This window comes from Lithobates pipiens, unplaced genomic scaffold, assembly GCF_037356315.1.
Source record: "Lithobates pipiens isolate NorthernLeopardFrog02 unplaced genomic scaffold, aLitPip1_a1.2 Scaffold_8, whole genome shotgun sequence".
In the NCBI taxonomy this organism is placed as follows: Eukaryota; Metazoa; Chordata; class Amphibia; order Anura; family Ranidae; genus Lithobates; species Lithobates pipiens.
In genome coordinates, this window is record NW_027507903.1 from 550,613,680 (window position 1) to 550,635,962 (window position 22,283).

General features: G+C 43.4%; 1 protein-coding gene across 1 annotated transcript in view; it reads right to left on the reverse strand.

Annotated features, from left to right (window-relative positions):
* BIN3 (bridging integrator 3) overlaps positions 1 to 22,283 on the reverse strand; it is an 83,760-nt gene that overhangs the window by 22,324 nt on the left and 39,153 nt on the right. Inside the window, exon 2 of the mRNA XM_077469859.1 lies at positions 9,723 to 9,768. Coding sequence (XP_077325985.1) covers positions 9,723 to 9,768 — 46 coding nt within the window. The remainder of the gene's footprint in view (positions 1 to 9,722; positions 9,769 to 22,283) is intronic.

Consider the following 22,283-nt stretch of genomic DNA (forward strand, 5'->3'; position numbering starts at 1 on the left):
GGTGAAAAACCTTGTGCGATGAAGCTGCCCCCCCAGAGCCCCCCTTTTACTTACCTGAACCCAGTCTTTCCAGTGATGGGGGCGAGCACACCAGCTCCAGCTGCTGTCTCTGTCTTGATTGGATAAATTGATAGCAGTGTAGCCATTGGCTCCCGCTGCTGTCAATCAAATCCAATGATGTGGGAGCTAAGTCCTGTTGTCTGTGTCAATAGGCGCAGCAGCAGGACACAGGAGCGTGCCCACACGAGTGCCCCAAGGGGGAGCGGCTCTCCAGCAGGGCACTCAAGAAGATGTTTTGTATTTTTTATTTTAAACAAAACTTTAGACATCCTTTAAAGGACTTTCGCGTGTGGTGGAGATTTTAATTATTGGGAACCTCTATGTGGAAGATTAGTCTGCCTACACCCAAAAGTCATTAAATAGCCCCCTTTCTGCCCCATTGAACGAGTTGACAAGCAGTGCCACATTAAACTCTACACCCAGAGTTAAAAATGCTGAGAAGCAAAGCACACTACCCACTCCCAGCCCTTGCACTCTGTACATTACTGTCTCTTGACCCTTGCACTCTGTACATTATCCTCGCCTGACTCCTGAATGCTGTACATGACATACTCCTAACAACTGCATTTTGTACATTATTTACACCTTATACCTGCCCTTCATATGTTACATACTTTTGACCCCTGTACTCTGTACAAGTTTTACACCCTTCCCACTGTTTTGCCACACCCAAATTTATCTTAATTGCCCACAAGTCTCTATTATTGATCTAGTGAATATTTTGACCAAGTCTCCAAGACAAATTCCATCAGCTGCAGGATGTTTTGGGTTTTTCTTTTTCCTTGTATTAACTGCTGAATTGAAAACCCACCCACAAAATTTCAATGGAAATCAAATCCGGGTTTTGATTAGTGTATTCCATAAGTCTTTTCTTCTTCTTTGCTTACATGTTCAATGGCAAATTGTAATCTTGCTTTAAAGTGGTTGTGACCCCTTACATACACCCAGTGAAGTGGCTAAACCTTAAGTGATGCACAGAGATTAAATGAATGCTCCTACATTGGTTGTACCTGTTGATCTGCAATCTTCTCCACATCTGTTCAAAGTCTACAATTTATAAAGCTTGTTTGAGCTGTCAGAAAAAAGGGGGCAGAGTGCTCAAGTTACACACTGAGTGAGGAGGCCTCTAAGAGCCGATAGACACACCCTCCCTTCACACAGCACACAGAAACAGAGCTGCAGTTGTCAATCAGCTGGATATCCCTCCCAGGTCCCCTTTTTTATCTTGGTGTCAGGAAAACTTGTCAGACTTGATTCATGCCAATAGAGGAACAAAGCAGCAGACAGAAATGACACGTCATGCTCTTGACTGAGACAAGTACACATATAGAGGGATGTGCTTTGTTCATATTTCATGTCTGAGGTTTACAACCACTTTAATGTTATTTTTGATCAGCAAAGACTTTTTCTTCTGCCGCTTTTCTACCTCTTACGCAGGTGAAATTGGTGCAATCTCTCTTATTGTAGATGTATTCACTTTGGCCACATCTACTGCAAGAGTTACCATCAAAGGATCAACTCTTGGGATGTGTTTTCTAGGCCGGCCAGTTCCAGACAAATGAGCAGCAGTCTGAAATCTAAGCCACTTGTAGATGAGGGTGGGGTTCACACTGGTAGGACAAACAAACACTCAGACGTTGGGAGCTCATGACGCATGACGTGTGCAAATCAATGTTTCCCTATGAGAGTCGTCTTAACTGGTCTGACACAAGTCGGTCCGAATGAAAATGCTCCCTGCACTACTTTGTTCCGACTTTGATCCTACTTCAGCCCATTAAATATCACTGAAGTCGGATCAAAGTCAGATCGCCATTTTAACTGATCCGACTTTGGCATGCAACTTGTGCTGTGAAGATCTTGAAGGGGAACCCCAAAAAAGGGGGAGACACATGCGCGGAAGTCTCGGAGATGGTCGCTTAAGTCAGGAGAGACCTGGAGCCACAATTCAACACCACAGCCGATCGGGACAAATCTAAGATGGCGGGTGCCACACAGCCACACACTCCAGGCACAGAGGAGCTCTCCAGACTCAGGCAAACCCTGGCTCCAACTAACCTAATCTTCACTCTGGGGACCCATGTGAGTAACCACCAGACCGTGGCCCCTCCGCGGCCTCCACAGAATCCCTCATTGAACACTACGAGGATCTCCTGGACTCCCCTCTGGTGCCTCCCCCTGTCCGATAAAAAGATATGCCTTCTCCATCTGACCTGTCCCCCAACTCCATCCTCAACTCGTGACCTGTTAAGGAAACTGTCAGACCTGCTGAAAAGGAGACTAGCACAAACAGCAGCCAAAATCACAGTGATATCCAGGAGGACTTCCAGAACATGGGGTTCAGGATGGAAACTATAGAAAATAAGCTGGACATAACTGTCTCTAAAACTAAACAGAACTCTGACCACATTCAGGTTCTCCAGGATCAACTGGATACAGCCTTATCCAGGATTGATGACCTGGAAAATAGGTCCAAGAGACAGAATTTCCGAATCAGAGGTCTCCCGGAATCAATCACTGACACCATGTCTGTTGTGCAAGATTTCCTCAAACAATTGATTCCCAACATCTCTCCACACAAATTGGAGATAGACCAGCCCACAGGACCCTGTGCCCGCCAAGAAAAGATGGCTTCCCCAGAGACATAGTGATGAAACCCCATTTCTTCTCCATCAAGGAAGAAGTGATGAAGCTGTGTCGCTTCCAATCTCCTAACTTGCCGAGGGCATGCCATACAGGTTTTTGCTGACATCTCGCCGACCCCGATTCATAAAAGGAGAACATTAAAACCCCTTCTAACAGTGTTATCCTAACGTGACATCAAGTACAGATGGGCCTTCCCCTTTGCTTTAAGGTTCAACTTCAAAGGCAGGACACATTCCTTTCATAGCCATCAGGATGGTGAATGTCTCCTTCTGGACCTGCGTCTCATCTTGCAAGAAGAAGCAATGGACTTTGCCGATTCCAGTTCTGGACCAGCCAAGCGTCCCTCTCCCACCAGCCCCCTGATGACTGTCTGAAACAAACCTAAACGTGCCAAGGACACTAGATTCCCCCCGATATCCTAGACTCCAAACTCTGACTCCAATGTCGTTTTTTTTTCCTTCCAAGACCAGGTCGCAGTGCAGGTAGCCCTCAGTCCCCATTTTTACTACTCCTTAGTTTCTAGTTTCTTAGTTTTCTTCTTATCTCAAGTTATCAGTTTTTGACTTTCCACAGGTTAGAACTTTGTTGCCTGAACACTTAATTTTTGTTACTTTGTTTGGGTCAACCCGGGGGTTTGCATCCTTTCCCCATAGGGGGAGGAGGCGAGCCCCTCGGAATCAAGTGCCTGGGACGGCAAGGTCCCCCATACATTAGCAATCTTTTGCAGTTGCTATTTTGGTGTGCCAAGGCAGTTTTGCTGTGCCTCCCCCTACCCCATTTGGTTTCACCTTCTTCCTGGGTTAGGTTTCCACCTCTCCTGGAGGGAGTGAACATATTTTGTTGTTTCCCAGGCAGCAGGTCCTGCTATGCCTGCTATCTACTCAGGTTTCCCAGAGGCCCGAGTACCTTACCCTATCTTCTTCCCCATTTCTTCTTTCTTACCTCTCTCTTTTTCAGCCAACCGCTAGATCTTGTGCAGAACATCCATCTTCCGGGAGGTTACATGACAAGTAAGGCACCACAAGCTGCTCCCTTAAGAGTAGCAACTCATAACGCCCAAAGATTAAACTCCTCCACCAAACGCAGAAAGGTCCTTGACTACATGAGATCCCATAAAATAGACGATCAAGTCCGGTACAAACCATGCTCATTTCCCTCTATTTTTCCTATCCAATGCAGAGGATAAAACGAGAGGGGTAGCTACTCTTATCTCAAGGACCTGTAGGTTCTCTTTGAGATCAGAACAAAGAGATCCTGAGGGCAGATTCCTCCTGATTAAAGGGACCATAGACTGCCACCTCTACTCCTTTGTGTCCTACTATGCCCCTAATTCCGGCCAATCAAATTTTTTCCTTTCCTTTTTGCCCTTTTTAAGACCTTAGTCCCTTAGTTAGAAGGTTCCATAATCTTCAAGGGGGACCCTAATACAGCCTTCAACCAAAGCCTAAACAAATCTAATCCTCCTCGCGCTCAAATTATTTGCCCAACCAGGAGCAGCTCCAAGATTGCCAAAATGATCTTTCAGCTGGGCCTCACTGATATCGGGAGAGAATTGAACCCCACAAAAAAAAAAAAAAAAAAGACTTCACGCACTACTCCCATTCACACCAATCCTACGCCCGGATTGACCACCTCCTGGTCTCCAATGCTTTAATCCCTTCAGTGCTTAAAGTGCATATTACAGATACGGTCTGGTCAGACCACTCCATGGTCATTATTACTATCCGTAACCTACCCCCCCAATCTAAATTTCCCCACTGGAGACTTAATGAAGCCCTCCTAAATGACCCCATCAGAAAAATCGAAATAAAAAAGGCCTTTACAGAATACTTCACCCTTAATGTCAATGGTGTTTTAGCGGAAACTTTATGGGCGGCCCATAAAGCTACAATAAGGAGCAATCATACAAATTTCTACCCAACTGAAAAGAGAAAAACACGAAGACATCGAGAAATTGGAGAAGAACATCTCCTCTGAGTAGATTACAAGAAAGACCCATCTCGAGTGCCCACCTCCCTTCTAGACGCAGCCCACCTGGATTTGGACTTAGCACTGACAGCCGGTGCAGAGAGAAAGCATTAGATGGAGTGGGCAAGATATTACCATCAGAGACAAGACAGGTTCCCTCCTGGCTTCCAGGGTTACACTTCGGCCTGAACTTACTCCTTCCCTAAACTTAAGATTGCAGGTAGACCCCCCGAGGGCGAACCCCTTGAGCATTATGCAGGCCTTTCACAAGTTCTACGAGAACCTATACAGCATACAGCAAGCCGAAAGTATTTTGGATCTATCTAGCTTTCTTGAGAATCTCCCAATCCCCACTTTGGCGGCAGAACATAGAGACAGACTCTAACACCTCCTCTGTAGAGAAGGGGGCTTTGAGGTGATTAAAAACTCAAAGAAAAACTCAGCCCCGGGACCAGATGGGTTTCCATTTCCCTACTACAAATTGCGACCACTTTAGCGTCCTACATGGCTAAATTTTTTAACGCCAAAACCAAAAGGTAACCCATATAACCGTCATCCCAAAAAAAAAAAAAGATAAAGACCTGGGTGAGGTGAGCAATTACAGGCCAATATCCCTGATTAATAATGCTTTAAAGATTCCTTTATAGGATCATTAATTCATAAAAATCAAGTGGGGTTTATCCCAGGAAGACAGGGTCCGGACCAAATTAGGAGAGCAGTAGTCATTGTCTTCCTCTTACAGTCAGGTTGGGATGGGGGTTATAAAACAGGCCAGTATGTTGCCGTTGTTGGATTATGAATTCTGTCTCTTGGCCTTACCTGTTTGCCATAATAGACCATTGGGGATTTGGCCCTCGTTTTACAGGCCTTCTCAGGTCATTATATTCTACGCCTAAAGCTAGGATTTGCCTACAGGGCCTCTACTCAGATCCCATTAAAATAGCTAAAGGCACTCGCCAAGGTTGCCCATTATCTACATTAATCTTTGCAATAGGGATCCACTGAATGTTTTTTTTTGGTGCCGAAACAGATACCGAAAATAAATCTTCCTTGATCCTGAAAAACCAAAACACCGATACTGAAAGTCACGGTTTTTAAAAATATTTTTATACGGGAGATGGCCAGCGACTGGGGACATGGCACGGGAGATGGCCAGCGACTAGGGACATGGCACGGGAGATGGCCAACGACTGGGGACATGGCACGGGAGATGGCCAGCGACTGGGGACATGGCACGGGAGATGGCCAGAGACTGGGGACATGGCACGGGAGATGGCCAGAGACTGGGGACATGGCACGGGAGATGGCCAGAGACTGGGGACATGGCACGGGAGATGGTGATAGACTGAGGACATGGTACAGGAGATCAATGCAGCCTCATCAGTGCCCGTCAGATGCAGCCAGCCAGTTTCCCCAGTCGTGCAGCCAGTGTCCCCAGTCGTGCAGCCAGTGTGCCCAGTCGTGCAGCCAGTGTGCCCAGTCGTGCAGCCAGTGTGCCCAGTCGTGCAGCCAGTGTGCCCAGTCGTGCAGCCAGTGTGCCCAGTCGTGCAGCCAGTGTGCCCAGTCGTGCAGCCAGTGTCCCCAGTAGTGCAGCCAGTGTCCCCAGTAGTGCAGCCAGTGTCCCCAGTAGTGAAGCCAGTGTCCCAGCCCGTGTCCCCAGTAGTGAAGCCAGTGTCCCAGCCTGTGTCCCTAGTAGTGAAGCCAGTGAAGGGAGAGGAGAGCCGCTGCCGCCTGTTTCATTATAGCGCCAGGAACATCACAGCTTTCATTTCAATAGCTGTGTGTTCCCCGCTGCGCATCGTGACATACAGCCCCTCCCCCTTGTCCGGGCACTTTGATAGACAGATGTCTTCAAAAAATCTAGATGTCTTCATAAAATTTAGGCCAATTTGTAATCTGCTACATATTTTTGGGGAAAAAAATCACAATAAATGTATATGGATTGGTTTGTGAAAACGATATAGCGTTTTCAAACTATGGGATCATTTTATTTGTTTTTATTTATTTTTTACCAGTAATTAGCGGCAATCAGCAACTTATAGCAGGACTGCGATATTGTGGCGGACATTATGACACTTTTTGGGCACCAATGACACTAATACAGTGATCAGTACTAAAAATGTACATGGTTACTGTACTATGTGACTGGCGGGAAGGGGTTAACAGCGGCGATCAAAGGGTTAAATGTGTGCCTAACCAGTGTTTTACTATACTGTGTAAGGTGATTTTAATAGGGGAAGAGATGGAATTTATTCCTGCTTTGCAGGGACACAAGCTCCCTTACCTTTTGTCAGAACAGCAGACTGCCTTTTTTACATGGGCAGATAGCAGGCAGGCAAGGAGATGTACAGGTAGTCGCATAGCACATATTGTTGGGCTCTAGCAACAAGCATCACCATTTTGTTAATTTAGATCATGAAAAAGCACACTTTTTATGTGTCATTTGTTCAGGTATATCACCTTTATCTGTAGGGACTATCTGATTCAAGATCTAATGTTTGCATGTTGAAAACAGATTGGAAAAATCAACAGTTTCCATGGGATGGACTTACTTTTTCACATGACTGTATATGTTTAGCGGTTTACTTAAAGTTCATCTTTTAATGTAGGTAATAAGAGTCTGTCAACCCTGTGATAATTCATTTTAAACACATATTGACATCTTTATAATAGAAATCCTAAGTGTGTTTTAGCAAGGAAGTTGCAGAATATCCATTTTCCATGACTGCGCCCTTCCCCTGGTATCTTCCAGTCCCTGACACTTGGGGCTGTGGAAAGCAGAACATTGCAATGACAGGTACGAATGAAGTCGCTTTTAGAAAAGCAGCCTAATCTGTGTGTCCATGATGTCATAGCTGTTCCCGCTCCCACTCTTTGTAAAACAAGGTGGAATTTATGCTAATCCTGTGGGTGCAGAGGTACACAGTCACACACAATGCAGGCTTTGTAAAATATGGAAGCAAGATCCCAAAACACACATCATCAGCTTCCCACACTACATAGCGGAGAGTAGGCATGCAGCTCACACAGCAAAACGTGGCCCGAGGAACCACAGCTAAAACTAACAGGCAGCAGTTGCTTATTGTACAGACACAAACACATGTATGAAAAAAATGTCCCAGTAGATTAGGAGTTCAAAGGTGGCTTGCAATAAATGAGTAGCGCGAGGCTGAAAATAAGTTCAAAAGTGAGAGAAAAAAAAAAACTTTGTAGGAAATTAGATAATCTATACGTGCTTGTTTACACTGGTGTCACCCTCTGAAGAGTGATCCGAGGTGGATCACTTTTTCAGAGGGAATCTGACAGACCGTGAGGAGGCATTACGTCGCCTCCTTATCACACCTAAAAACCCACATCACCCCGCCGAAACCACATGTACTGCACATTGTTGCAGATAGATAAAGTGCAGCCCCATCTAGTTCAAAAAGGAGATTATTTTTGCGGCACACAATGGAAAATATTGCGGCCAAAGCATGTGTAGATCCTTGTCTGCTGCTTTTGCAGCTTAAAGCCTAACTACAGTTTTTGGCGACTTTAAATAATTCATTAATGTTCTTTTTATATGGGGTGCATATGGGTGTAACGAGTGCCTTAAAAAATTTTCATTTTTCTTTTAAACTTTATTACAATCACACGGGGACTAACAAGCCCCTTATGGGATACCGCAAGAAGGTGACAGGTGCTATTTAGGAAGACAGTAAGAGGGAGGGGGTGTGCTGGTGCACACTTTGACAGCCCCATAAAAGTGATTGGGTGGTCCTAGAGCCCACCAGATCACTTTTATCCAAAAGTCCAACACTGACTCCTAAAGCCGGTACCAATCTCATAGCTGCAGCATCAACAATGAGCTTGATTTAACCAAACATCTGCCATGGCGTTTATAAATGTGCCTTGGTAGACAAGTTGTTGTGACATGAAATATGAAGAAAGCATATCCCTCAATAGTGTGTACTTGTAGCAATTAAGAGCACTAAGTGTCATTTTCCTGACACCAAGAAAAAAAGGTGACAGGGGAGGGATCACCAGCCGATTGACAGCCTCAACTCTGTTCCTGTGTGCTGTGAGGGGGGGGGGGGGGGGTCCCTTTCCTCCAATCAGCTTTCAGAGCTTTCTCCACCCCCTTTTTTTCTGACAGCTCAGACAAGCTTTAAAAATTCTAGCTTTTGAACAGGTGTAGCAAAGAGGGGGCCGCAGATAAACAAGCAAAACTTATGTAGGAGTATTAGTTTTATCTCTGTGTATCACGGAGGTCAGTCACTTCACTGGGTAAGGGTTTACAACCACTCTAGCCTTTTAAGATTACACAAAACCTTTAACCCTGAAGATTGCACAAAACCCCCAAACATATATTTCTGAAAGCAGACACCTAGAAAATAAAAAATAGCGGTAGTTAAAAAATTTTTATGTCACACCTTATTACCGCAAAGGTCTAGATAATTCAAAATTTCAGTAAAAAACACAGTAAAGTGAATCTTAGGGCAAACAAATGCAATAAACTACCCAAATGCTTGGTAAAATATAGACACCCAAACGTGTCCAACCCTATATTTTCTATAGGAGACACTTCAAAAGCGTCAATTTAGTTATCAGTTTAGGTATCAGTTTAGTGTTACAGAGGAGATCTTGTGTTAGAATTATTGCTCTCCATCTGGCTTGTGCAGTAATATGTAACGTGTATAGCAATCAACGTTTTCATGTGTTGGTGCCCTCGACGCATGCATTTACATTCGGATGTGTGGATATGTGGGGGTGGGGGGAGATTTGGTGCGAGATATGGCGATGTTGCTTCTGTACTGCCCACTGTTCTCCTTGTTGGAGGCTCCGACACGAGGAAGCAAAGCCCTACCTTTACCAAGATGCCCACCTTCAAACAGAGACACAGTACAGAATAAGACATGGTAAGTCAGTAATTATGAAACAATCAGATGCAGGGAGAACCCAAGTGATAATTGTGACTAGCCTTTTGCTCTCCGCATGCCTTTTTTTAAGTGTGGACCTGTGGCTGCAACAAATGGATTTCTTCTTCAATCTTAGACCATTTTGTTACTTACTGTTTTCGGGACAATCTGCTTTTTTGGTCCAGCTTTAAAAGGGTTCCTAGAAAAGAAAAAAAAGAAAACTATTTGTATCCATACATGTATCCACAAGAAAGAACATGCAATGCAAAACCAAAACTGAGCAAAATAAATCTTGAATAACTACTGTAAAGCTGTACTACCAATGGCTTACATTTATTAGCCAGAAAAGCCTTCTGGAGGCGACTTGCATTGAATTCAATGGATACAAGTCGCCTAAAAGTCGGATTGAAGTAGTACAGGGACCTTTTCTGAAGTCGGAACGACTTCAGTAGTGTGCATTAAGACGGCTCTCATTCACTTACATTGATTTCTACATGTAGTGCGACCTGAGGCGACTAGGGGCGACTTGAAGTCAGATCCAAAGTTGCCCCTGTGTGAATGGAGTCTTCCAGCTCCTCTCCGATTTAGTTTTACTTTGTTACTGTTACATGCTATCCCCTTGTCCAGTATGAGTACTGGCCAATAAATCAGTCTTGTGGAACAGCAGTCAGCAGGACTAATGCAGGACTAAAGTTGGCCATTGGCTGCTGGAATTGCCGATTTCTGTTGAATCAACCAAAATTTGAGCAGTGAGTCTGCCCTGTTGGCACCACACCATTATAAATCAAGCGTATACTTACTGTGCTATAACTCCTTTGCATTATAGTTAGGTCCATATACTGCCTTGCAAAAGTTTTCACCCTCCTTGGCAGTTTACCTATTTTGTTACATTACAGCCTTTTTAGTTCAATTTTTAAATCTGAATTATATGTATGGATGGATCAGAACACAATAGTCTAAGTTGGTGAAGTAAAATTAGAAAAATATATACATAAAACTAGTTTTCAAAAATAAAAAACTGATAATTGGCATGTGCGTATGTATTCACACCATTTGTTATGAAGCCCATAAAAAGCTCTGGTGCAACCAATTACCTTCAGAAGTCACATTTTTGGTGAAATGACGTCCACCTGTGTGCAAACTAAGTTTTATTGTCATTACATACACACACCTTTTTGAAAGGCCCCAGAGGCTGCAACACCTAAGCAAGAGGCACCACTAACCAAACACTGCCATGAAGACCAAGGAACTCTCCAAACAAGTAAGGGACAATGTTGTTGGAAGTACAAGTCAGGGTTAGGTTATAAAAAAAAATATCCAAATCTTTTATGATCCCTAGGAGCACCATCAAATCGATCATATCCAAATGGAAAGAACATGGCACAACAGCAAACCTTGCCAAGAGGACGGCTGCACACCAAAACTCACGGACCGGGCAAGGAGGGCATTAATCAGAGACCTAAGGTAACCCTGGAGGAGCTGCAGAGTTCTACAGTAGAGACTGGAGTATCTGTACATCGGACGACAATAAGCCGTACGCTCCATGGAGTTGGGCTTTAAGTCAGAGTGGCCAGAAGAAAGGCATTACTTTCAGCAAAAAACAAAATGGCACGTTTTGAGTTTGCGAAAAGGCACGTGGGAGACTCCCAAAATGTATGGAGGAAGGTGCTCTGGTCTGAGGAGACTAAAATTGAACTTTTTGGCCATCAAAGAAAATGTCTGGCGCAAACCCAACACATCACCCAAAGAACACCATCCCCACAGTAAAACATGATGGGGGTAGCATCATGCTGTGGGGATGTTTTTCAGCAGTCAGGATTGGGAAACTGGTCAGAGTTGAGGGAAAGATGGATGGTGCTAAATACAGGGATATTCTTGAGAAAAACCTGTACAACTCTGTGTGTGATTTGTGACTAGGACAGAGGTTCACCTTCCAGCAGAACAATGACCTCAATGTGTTGGAGTCAAAGCCCAGACCTCAATCAAATAGAAAATCTGTGGTCAGACAAAGATTGCTGTTTACAAGTGCAAACCATCCAACTTGAAGGAACTGGAGCAGTTTTGCAAGCAGGAATGGGCAAAAATCCCAGTGGTAAGATGTGGCAAGCTCATAGAGACTTATCCAAAGCGACTTGGAGCTGTGATAGTCGCAAAAGGTGGATCTACAAAGTATTGACTTTAGGAGGGGTGAATAGTTATGCACATTGACTTTTTCTGTTATTTTGTCCCATTTGTTGTTTGCTTCACATTCACAATAAAAAAAATTAAATAAAATATCTTCAAAGTTGTGGGCATGTTCTGTAAATTAAATGAGGCAAATCCTCAAACAATACATGTTAATTCCAGGTTGTGAGGCAACAAAACACGAAAAATGCCAAGGGGGTGAATACTTTTGCAAGGCACTGTATATACCATTTGGACACAGGCACAATTTTCATACTTGTGGCTCTGTATGCCACCAGAATAAAATTTAAAGAAAACAATCCAAATGAATTTGAAGAAGTGCTGACTTTCAGATTTAATTCAAGGGGTTGAACATAAATATCAAGTACAAATTTTAGGAACTGCGACCCTTTTTATACATAGTCTGCTAATTTTTAATATTTTGTTGAGAATCCTTTACCGGAAATGACTGCCTGAAGTTTGGAATCCATCCACATTACTAAAGACTTGGCTTCCTCCTTTCTGTTACTTTGTCAGGCTCTAACGGTAGCGGTCTTCAGTTGTTCTTTGTGGATTCTACCTAGTTTTGCCTTCAGCAAGTGAAATGCATGCTCAATTGGGTTGAGATCAGGTGATTGACTCTGCCTTTTTGCTTCAAAAGCTCCTAGGTTGCTTTTGCAGGGTGTTTTGGATCATTGTCAGACTGTACTGTGAAGCACCGTACAATCAACTGCATTTGTCTGAATCTGGGCTGACATAATGGGGGTTATTTACTAAAGGTAAATCAACTTTGCACTAGAACTGCAATTGAAATTGCACTGAAAGTGCATTTGGAAGTTCACGCGCTGTAAATCTGAGTGGTAGATCTGAAATGAGGGGAGGCTCTGCTGATTTTATCATCCAATCATGTGCAAGCTAAAATGCTGTTTTTTTTTTTTTTTTTTCCTTGCATGTCCCCCTCGGATCTACAGAGACTGCACTTCCAAGTGCAATTTCAAGTGCACTTTTTCACTTGCAATTTACACTTGTAGTGCAAAGTGGATTTGCCTTTCGTAAATTACCCCCTATATCTCTAAACACTGCAGAATTAATCCGGTTGCTTCCGTCTTCTGTCACATCATCAATAAACACCAACTGGAAGCCATACATGCCCATGCCATCATATTGCCTCCACCAGGTTTTACAGATGACGTTGTGTGCATTGGATTATGAGCTGTTCCAAGCCTTCATCACACTTTTTCTTCCCTTCATTCTGGTACAGATTAATCTTAGCTTCATCTATCCAAAGAATGCTTTTCCAGAACTGGTCTGGCTTTTTTTTTTTTTTTTTTATGTTTTTTGGCAAAGTCTAGCCTGGTTTTTCTATTCTTCAGGCTTATGAATGGTTTGCACCTTGTGGTGAACCATCTGTATTTGCTCTTATGAAGTCTTCTCTTGATTGTAGACTTTGACAATGATCCACCCACCTCCTGGAGAGTGTCCTTCACTTGTCTGGATATTGTGAATGGGTTTCTCTTTACCATAGAGAGGATCCTGCGATCATCCACCACTGTTGTCTTCCGTGGACATCCAGGCGTTTTAATGTTGCTTAGCTCACCGGTGTGTTCTTTCCTCAGAATGTACCAAACTGTCGATTTGGCCACTCCTGATGTTGCTGCTATCTCTTTGGTAGAGTTGTTTCATTTTTGAAGACTTACAATGGCCTGTTTCACTTGCATGGACAGCTCCCTTAAATGCATGATGTAGGTTCACAGCAAAAGATTCCAAATGCAAAATACCACACTTAAGGGGTTATTTCCGAAAGGCAAATCCACTTTGCACTGCAAGCGCACTTGGAAGTGTAGTCACTCTCTATCTCTCTATCTAATAGGTAGATCTGAAATAAGTGGAAGCTCTGCAGATTTTATCATCCAATCACATGCAAGCTAAAATGCTGTTTTTTATTTTACGTGCATGCCCCCTCGGATCTACAGCAACTTTATTTCCAAGTGTACTTGCAGTGCAAAGTGGATTTTCCTTCAGTAAATAACCCCCTTAGAATCAACTCCAGACCTTTTACCTGCTCAATTGATGAAGAAATAACGAAAAGGAGTAGATCACACCTGGCCATGAAACAGCAAAATTGTCCAATTACTTTTGGTCCCTTGAAAAAGGGGGATGGCTATTCTTAGCTGTAATTCCTAAACCGTTCCTCCAATTTGAATATAAATACCCTCAAATTAAACCCGAGAGTGTGTACTTTCAGCCCATGTCCATTATATAACTGTTGAACAAGCTTTGGTAAATACCTGAAAAAGCTAATAATTGTGCCTGTGTCCCAATATATATGGACCTAACTGTATATTGATTTGGTGGGGATTTTTTGGGATCCCTCTGGTTATTTTCATAGACAACCATGTTTACCTACCGGTGCCGTCTAATCTCCTAAACATTGTATTTTCCCCAATGTGGTTGTGCACTGTTTGGCCCAGAGCCGTTTTCACCTTCGGCTGCGTCTGCCCCATACTGGCACTATACAGGACATTTGACACACAGGGAAAAAGTATTGAACACACCAACAAAAATGTATTTAGTACTTCGTACAAAACCCTTTGTAGGTAATGACAGTTTCAAGACACCTCCTGCGTGGAAAAGCCTAGATGCATGCATTGCTCAGGTGTGATTTCGGCCCATTCTTCCACACAGTCTTCAAATTTTGAAGGTTCCATGAGCCTTTTCTATGAACTCTGACCTTTATTTCTCTGCATAGATTTTCTATTGGATTCAAGTCAGGTGATTGGCTGGACCATTCTAACAGCTTTATTTTCTTTCTTTGAAACCAACTGTTGGCTTTGTGTTTGGGGTCATTGTCCTGATGAAATGTCCACCCTCATTTCAGCTTCATCATCCTGGTAGATGGCAGCAGATTTTTTTATCAAGAATTTCTTGGTATACTTTTCCATTCATCATTTCTTCAATCACATGAAGTTTGCCAGTACCGTTTGCTGAAAAATAGTCCCACCTCCAAACTCCACTTGGTATGGTGTTTTTGGGGTGATGTGCAGTGCCATTTGACCTCCAAACATGATGTGTATTATGGTATCCAAACAGTTCAATTTTGGTCTCATCTGACCAAACTATATTCTCCCAGTATTTCACAGGCTTGTCTAAATGTTGTGCAGCAAATTTTAAATGAGCTTCAACATCCTTTTTCTTCAGCAACAGAGTCTTGCGTGGTAGTGTGCATACGGGTTATGGCGGATCAGTGCATTACTTATCGTTTTCTTTAAAACAATTGTACCTGCTAATTCCCAGTCATGCTGAAGCTCTCCACAAGTGGTCCTTGGCTCTTGGGCAACTCTTCCGATAATTCTTTTCACTCCTCTGTCAGAAATCTTGGGTGGAGCCAAATGCTGTTCTTTCCACTTCTAGATTATGGCCCCAACAGTGCTCATTGGAACATTCAGAAGTTTAAAAATCCTTCTGTAACCAATGCCATCAGTATGTTTTGCAACAATAAGATTGAAAAGATCTTGAGAAAGCTATTTGCTTTTACCCATCATGAGATGTTTCTTGTGTGACACCTTGGTAATGAGACACCGTTTTTATAGGCCATCAGTTGAGAATAAACCAGCAGATATTAATTTGCCCCGACAAGGGGCAACATTGCTTTCTAATTACTGATCGATTTCAGCCGGTGTCTTGGCCTTCCATGCCTTTTTGCACCTCCCTTTCTTCATGTGTTCAACACTTTTTCCCTGCGCCATTCTATTTTATTACACATAAGGCCTCATGCACACGAGACGCTGTTAAACACATGTTCAGAGGCAGTTGGACACTTTTTTCAACTGCCCCTGAACTCATTCAATGTTATCCTGTGTGTCCATGTACATGTTCTCGTTTTTTGCCGTTTTTATGCAGTTGCGTTTAACCTCGTTTTTTCAGAAGCAAAAAAAATGGGTTCAGACGCAAAAGTTTTCAACGTTTCAGACACCGGTACCGGCGTTTTGCCGCGTTTTTGTTTATAAGCGTTTTTAAAGGTGACCTATTTTTTTTTTACATTAAAAATCTCAAAAATGATGGCAAAATGATGAAAAACCATTAAAAAATATTTTAAACAATTGCAATTGCAAGTGGGCAATCCACAACTTGTGGCAAGTGACATGGCAGGTGGCAAGTGATGTAGCAAGTGAGGTGGCAAGTGGACAATCCACAACTTGTGGCAGGTGATGTGGCAAGTGGACAATCCACAACTTACTTGTGGCAGGTGATGTGGCAGCTGACGTGGCAGCTGACGTGGCAAGTGACGTAGTAAGTTGACAATCCACAACTTGTGGCAGGTGACGTGGCAAGTGGCAATCCACAACTTGTGGCAGGTGGACAATCCGGAACTTGTGGCAGGTGACGTGGCAAGTGGACAATCCACAACTTGTGGCAGGTGACGTGGCAAGTGGACAATCCACAACTTGTGGCAGGTGACGTGGCAAGTGGACAATCCACAACTTGTGGCAGGTGACGTGGCAGGTGGAAATCCACAACTTGTGGCAAGTGACGTGGCAAGTGGACAATCCACAACTTGTTGCAGGTGACGTGGCAGGTGGCAATCCACAACTTGTGGCAAGTGACGTGGCAAGTGGACAATCCACAACTTGTGGCAAGTGACGTGGCAGGTGACGTGGCAGGTGATGTGGTAAGTGACGTGGCAAGTGGACAATCCACAACTTGTGGCAGGTGATGTGGCAAGTGGATAATCCACAACTTGTGGCAGGTTATGTGGCAAGTGACATGCTAAATACAAGTACACTGCTGCTCTCACAGCTGCTGCTACTCACTCTGGTCTCACAAAATGGCTGAAATAGTAAATAATACTGTTTTTTTGAGCTTGGGGAGGGTCTATGATGTTAGCTTAAAGCGGTAGTAAACCCGCAAATTATTTTTTTTTTTTAAACCTGCAAAGCAAAAGGCATAATGAGCTAGTATGCACCGCATACTAGCTCATTATGAAATACTTACCTTAGAACGAGGCCCCGACATCTGGCCCGATCCACGCCGAGGGAGCTGACATGCTCCCTCGGCGTCTCTTCCGGGTATCGCGGCTCCGGCGCTGTGAGTGGCCGGAGCCGCGATATCGTCACTCCCGCGCATGCGCGCGGGAGATTTCAGTCCGGCCGGATGAGCGCTGCCGGATTTTCACGACGAGAACCCCCTTGTGCGCATGCGCCGCTGCAGTCAGCGGCGCATACCGAGGGGAATATCTCCTAAACCGTACAGGTTTAGGAGATATTTTTTTTACCTACAGGTAAGCCTTATTATAGGCTTTCCTGTAGGTAAAAGTTAAAAAATTGACCATACAACCACTTTAACTAAATGCTTCTAAACGGAAACGCTGTACAAAATCGCAGCTAAACGGGCGTTTCTAAACGCCGGTTTCAGCTTTTAAAAACATGTGTCCAGCAGAGTTTGCACCGGCGTCTCATGTGCATGAAGCCTAACTTCATTTCTGAACTTAGTTTTGGTTTCTTTGTATGTGTAGAAAAATGGTGACATGTTCAATACTTATTTTACCCGCTGTATGTCTGTGTGAATGTGTGTGTTATTGTGCGTATACATACATACACACAAACGAGTACACCCCTCACATTTTTGTGAATATTTTCCATCTTTTCATGTGACAACACTGAAGAAATTACGCTTTGCTACAATGTAAAGTAATGTGTAGAGCTTGTATAACAGTGTAAATTTGCTGTCCCCTCAAAATAAATCAACACACATACATTAATGTCTAAACCGCTGGCAAAACACCCCTAAGTGAAAATGTTCAAATAGGGCCCAATTAGCCATTTTCCACCAGTGTCATGCGACTCGTTAGTGTTACAAGGTCTCAGGTGTGACTGGGGAGCAGGTGTCTTAAATTTGGTGTTATCGCTCTCACTCTCATATACTGGTCACTGGAAGTTCAACATGGCACCTCATGGCACAGAACTGTGAGGATCTGAAAAAAGAAATTGTTGCTCTACATAAAGATGGCCTAGGCTATAAGAAGATTGCCAAGACCCTGAAACTGAGCTGCAGCACGGTGGCCAAGACCATACAGCAGTTTATCAGGACAGGTTCCACTCATAACAGGCCTTGCCATGGTCAACCAAAGAAGTTGAGTGCATGTGCTTAGTGTCATATCCAGAGGTTTTCTTTGGAAAATAGACGTATGAGTGTTGTCAGAATTGCTGTAGAGGTTGGGGTGGGGGGGTCAACCTGTCAGTGCTCAGACCATACGCTGCACACTGCATCAAATTGGTCTGCGTGGCTGTCGTCCCAGAAGGAAGCCTCTTCTAAAGATGAGGCACAAGCAAGCCCACAAACAATTTGCTGAAGACAAAAAGACTAAGGACATAGATTACTGGAACCATGTCCTGTGATCTGATGAGGCCAAGATAAACATATTTATTTGGTTCAGATGATGTCAAGTGTGTTTGGCAGCAACTAGGTGAGGAGTACAAAGACAAGTGTGTCTTACCTACAGTCAAGCATGGTGGTGGGAGTGTCATGGTCTGGGGCTGCATGAGTGCTGCCGACACTGGGGAGCTACAGTTCATTGAGGGAACTGTGAATGGCAACATGTACTGAGACATACTGAAGCAGAGCATGATCCCCTCCCTTCAGAGACTGGGCAGCAAGGGCAGTATTCCAACATGATAATGACCCCCAAACACACCTCCAAGATGACCATTGCCTTGCTAAAGAAGCCAAGGGTAAAAGGTGATGGACTGGCCAAGCATGTCTCCATACCTAAACCCTATTGAGCATCTGTAGGTAGGGCTTCCTCAAATAGAAGGTGGAGGAGTGCAAGGTCTCTAACATCCACCAGCTCCCTAATGTCGTCATGGAGGAGTGGAAGAGGACTCCAGGGGCAACCTGTGTAGCTCTGGTGACCTCCATACCCAAGAGGGTTAGGGCAGTGCTGGAAAATGATGGTGGCCACACAAAATATTGACACTTTGGGGCAGTTTGGACATTTTGAGTGTACTCATTTTGTTGCCAGCGGTTTAGAAATTAATGGCTGTGTGTTGAGTTATGTTGAGGGGGCAGCAAATTTACACTGTTAACCCCTTCCCGCCGAGCGTACGCAGATCTGCGTACTCGGCTTCCGGGGGGTATACCGGGATGATGCCCGCACCTGCAGGCATCATCCCGGTACCGTCTTTTACAGCGGGCGATTGGCTATCCAGCCATAACAACCGATGCGGCTAAAAGCCGCTCGGCTGTTATGCCGGAGGAGCGGGAGGGGACGTCCCCCCCTCCCGCCGCCTCCCGCCGCTGTTACCGGTGCTCCCGCTCGATCGGGAGCACCGATTGCGTGTCCGATGGCTCCGGCTGCTGGGGAGGAACTGGGATGACCCCGTAATCGGCTTCGTTCCAGTCTCCTCATAGTAAATACGGAAGCGACGTCATGACGTCACTTCCCGTTTACTCGGCTGCCAATGGCGCCGGTTTTAAAAAAATATCCGGTATTCAGAATCGCCGTTTTCGGCGATCTGAATACACTGAAGTGTAAAGGAGGGGTGGGGGGTCTTTTAGACCCCCGATCCCTCCATAAAGAGTACCTGTCACCACCTATTACTGTCACAAGGGATGTTTACATTCCTTGTGACAGCAATAAAAGTGATCAAAATTATTTTTATTTTTTTTAAACAATTTAGTAATTTTTAAATAAATAAAATAAATAAAAAAAAAAAAAAAAAATTTTTTAAAGCGCCCGCCGTCCCCGCGAGCTCGCAAAGCAAAGAAAACGCATACGGAAGTCGCGCCCGCGTATGTAAACGGTGTTCAAATCACACATGTGAGGTATCGCCGCGATCGTCAGAGCGAGAGCAATAATTCTAGCACTAGACCTCCTCTGTAACGCTAACCTGGTAACCGTAAAAAATGTTTAAAGCGTCGCCTATTGAGATTTTTAGGTACCGTACTTTGTCGTCAATCCACAAGTGCGTACAATTATAAAGTGTGACATGTTTGGTATCCATTTACTCGGCGTAACATTATCTTTCACATTATGCAAAAAAAATGGGATAATTTTACTGTTTTGTTTTTTTTTAATTAATGAAAGTGTACATTTTCCCAAAAAGTTGCATTTAAAACACCGCTGCGCAAATACCGTGTGACATAAAATATTGCAACAATCGCCGTTTTATTCTGTAGAGTCTCTGTTAAAAAAATATATATAATGTTTGGGGGTTCCAAGTAATTTTCTAGTAGAAAATATGGATTTTAACTTGTAAACACCAAATTCCAAAAACAGGCTTAGTCATGAAAGGGTTATACAACCTGAACACTCACTACTTTACATTGTAGCAAAGCATAATTTCTTCAGTGTTGTCACATGAAAAGATACAATAAAATATTTACAAAAATGTGACTTTTGTGAGATATAGAGATAGATTATATATATATATATATATATATATATATATATATATATATATATATATATATATATATATATATATATATATATATATATATATATATATATATATATATATGCGCACACACACACACACACTCTGGTCTCAGCTTTCCTAGAGTAAAAAAACAAATGTATGCACAGAGTGGAAAAAGCTGAGTGATAAAGAATTCAAAGAGGAAGATAAATATAAGAACAGACTGATAAGCTATAATTAAACCACGCTTCTCTTTTTTTTTTGTTTGGACTGTACATTTCAAGTGGAACAGATCAGACTGGGTTTCCTTTAGCTCATATTTGCGTATGAAATCATTTACATAGGAAGCTGGAAAGATGTATACACATATACATAGCAATTGACATTCACAAGAACAGTTGGGGAATTCTATAACGAGCTCATGAAAGTGAAACTGAAAAGGAGATACAATCACAACACTTAAATTAGATTCATGGTAGAGGCAGATACTTAGGCAGGTCATTAAAAAATAAAAATAAAATCAGGGGTCTCAAATCTTTCTAAACAAAGGGCCAGTTTACTGTCCTTCAGACATCAGGGGGGCCGGTGTTCTATCGAGAAATGTACCCGATGGGTCTGCATTTCGCAGTAACAAACATACCAACTTCCAAGTCAGAAAAACTATTTTATATGATGAAGAGGGAACAAGACAGACGAAACCTTTCAAAATAGCTGAATGGTCCAAAATGTTAGTGTGTGTGTGTCAAATTCATAAATAAATACCTCACTGATCGAAGCCAACTATAAAAAAGGTATTGAGATGGTACATGGTTACGGCGAGAATAGCCACATATGTCAAAGGGGCCTCTTCCTCTTGTTTTTGAGGGTTCGGGATGGAAGGCACAGTATTACATATATGGTGGTCCTGCCCCAAAGTGAAATGCTTCTGTATCCGTATCTACAGTGCCTTGCGAAAGTATTCGGCCCCCTTGAACTTTTCAACCTTTTGCCACATTTCAGGCTTCAAACAAAGATATAAAATTTTAATTTTTTGTGAAGAATCACCAACAAGTGGGACACAATTGTGAAGTGGAATGAAATCTATTGGATAATTTAAACTTTTTTAGCAAATAAAAAACTTAAAAGTGGTGCGTGCAAAATTATTCGGCCCCTTTACTTTCAGTGCAGCAAACTCACTCCAGAAGTTCAGCGAGGATCTCTGAATGATCCAATGTTGTCCTAAATGACTGATGGTGATAAATAGAATCCACCTGTGTGTAATCAAGTCTCTGTATAAATTCACCTGCTCTGTGATAGTCTCAGGGCTCTGTTGAAAGCGCAGAGAGCATCATGAAGACCAAGGAACACACCAGGCAGGTCCGTAATACTGTTGTGGAGAAGTTTAAAGCCGGATTTGGATACAAAAAGATTTCCCAAGCTTTAGACATCCCAAGGAGCACTGTGCAAGCGATCATTTTGAAATGGAAGGAGTATCAGACCACTGCAAATCTACCAAGACCTGGCCGTCCCTCTAAACTTTCAGCTCAGACAAGGAGAAGACTGATCAGAGATGCAGCCAAGAGGCCCATGATTACTCTGGATGAACTGCAGAGAACTACAGCTGAGGTGGGAGAGTCTGTCCATAGGACAATAATCAGTCGTACACTGCACAAATCTGGCCTTTATGGAAAAGTGGCAAGAAGAAAGCAATTTCTCAAATATATCCATAAAAAGTCTCGTCTAAAGTTTGCCACAAGCCACCTGGGAGACACACCAAACATGTGGAAGAAGGTGCTCTGGTCAGATGAAACCAGAATCGAACTTTTTGCCCACAATGCAAAACGATATGTTTGGCGTAAAAGCAACACAGCTCATCACCCTCAACACACCATCCCCACTGTCAAACATGGTGGTGGCAGCATCATGGTTTGGGCCTGCTTTTCTTCAGCAGGGACAGGGAAGATGGTTAAAATTGAGGGGAAGATGAATGCAGCCAAATACAGGACCATTCTGGATGAAAACCTGTTGGAGTCTGCAAAAGACCTGAAACTGGGACGGAGATTTATCTTCCAACAAGACAATGATCCCAAACATACAGCAAAATCTACAAAGGAATGGTTCACAAATAAACGTATCCAGGTGTTAGAATGGCCAA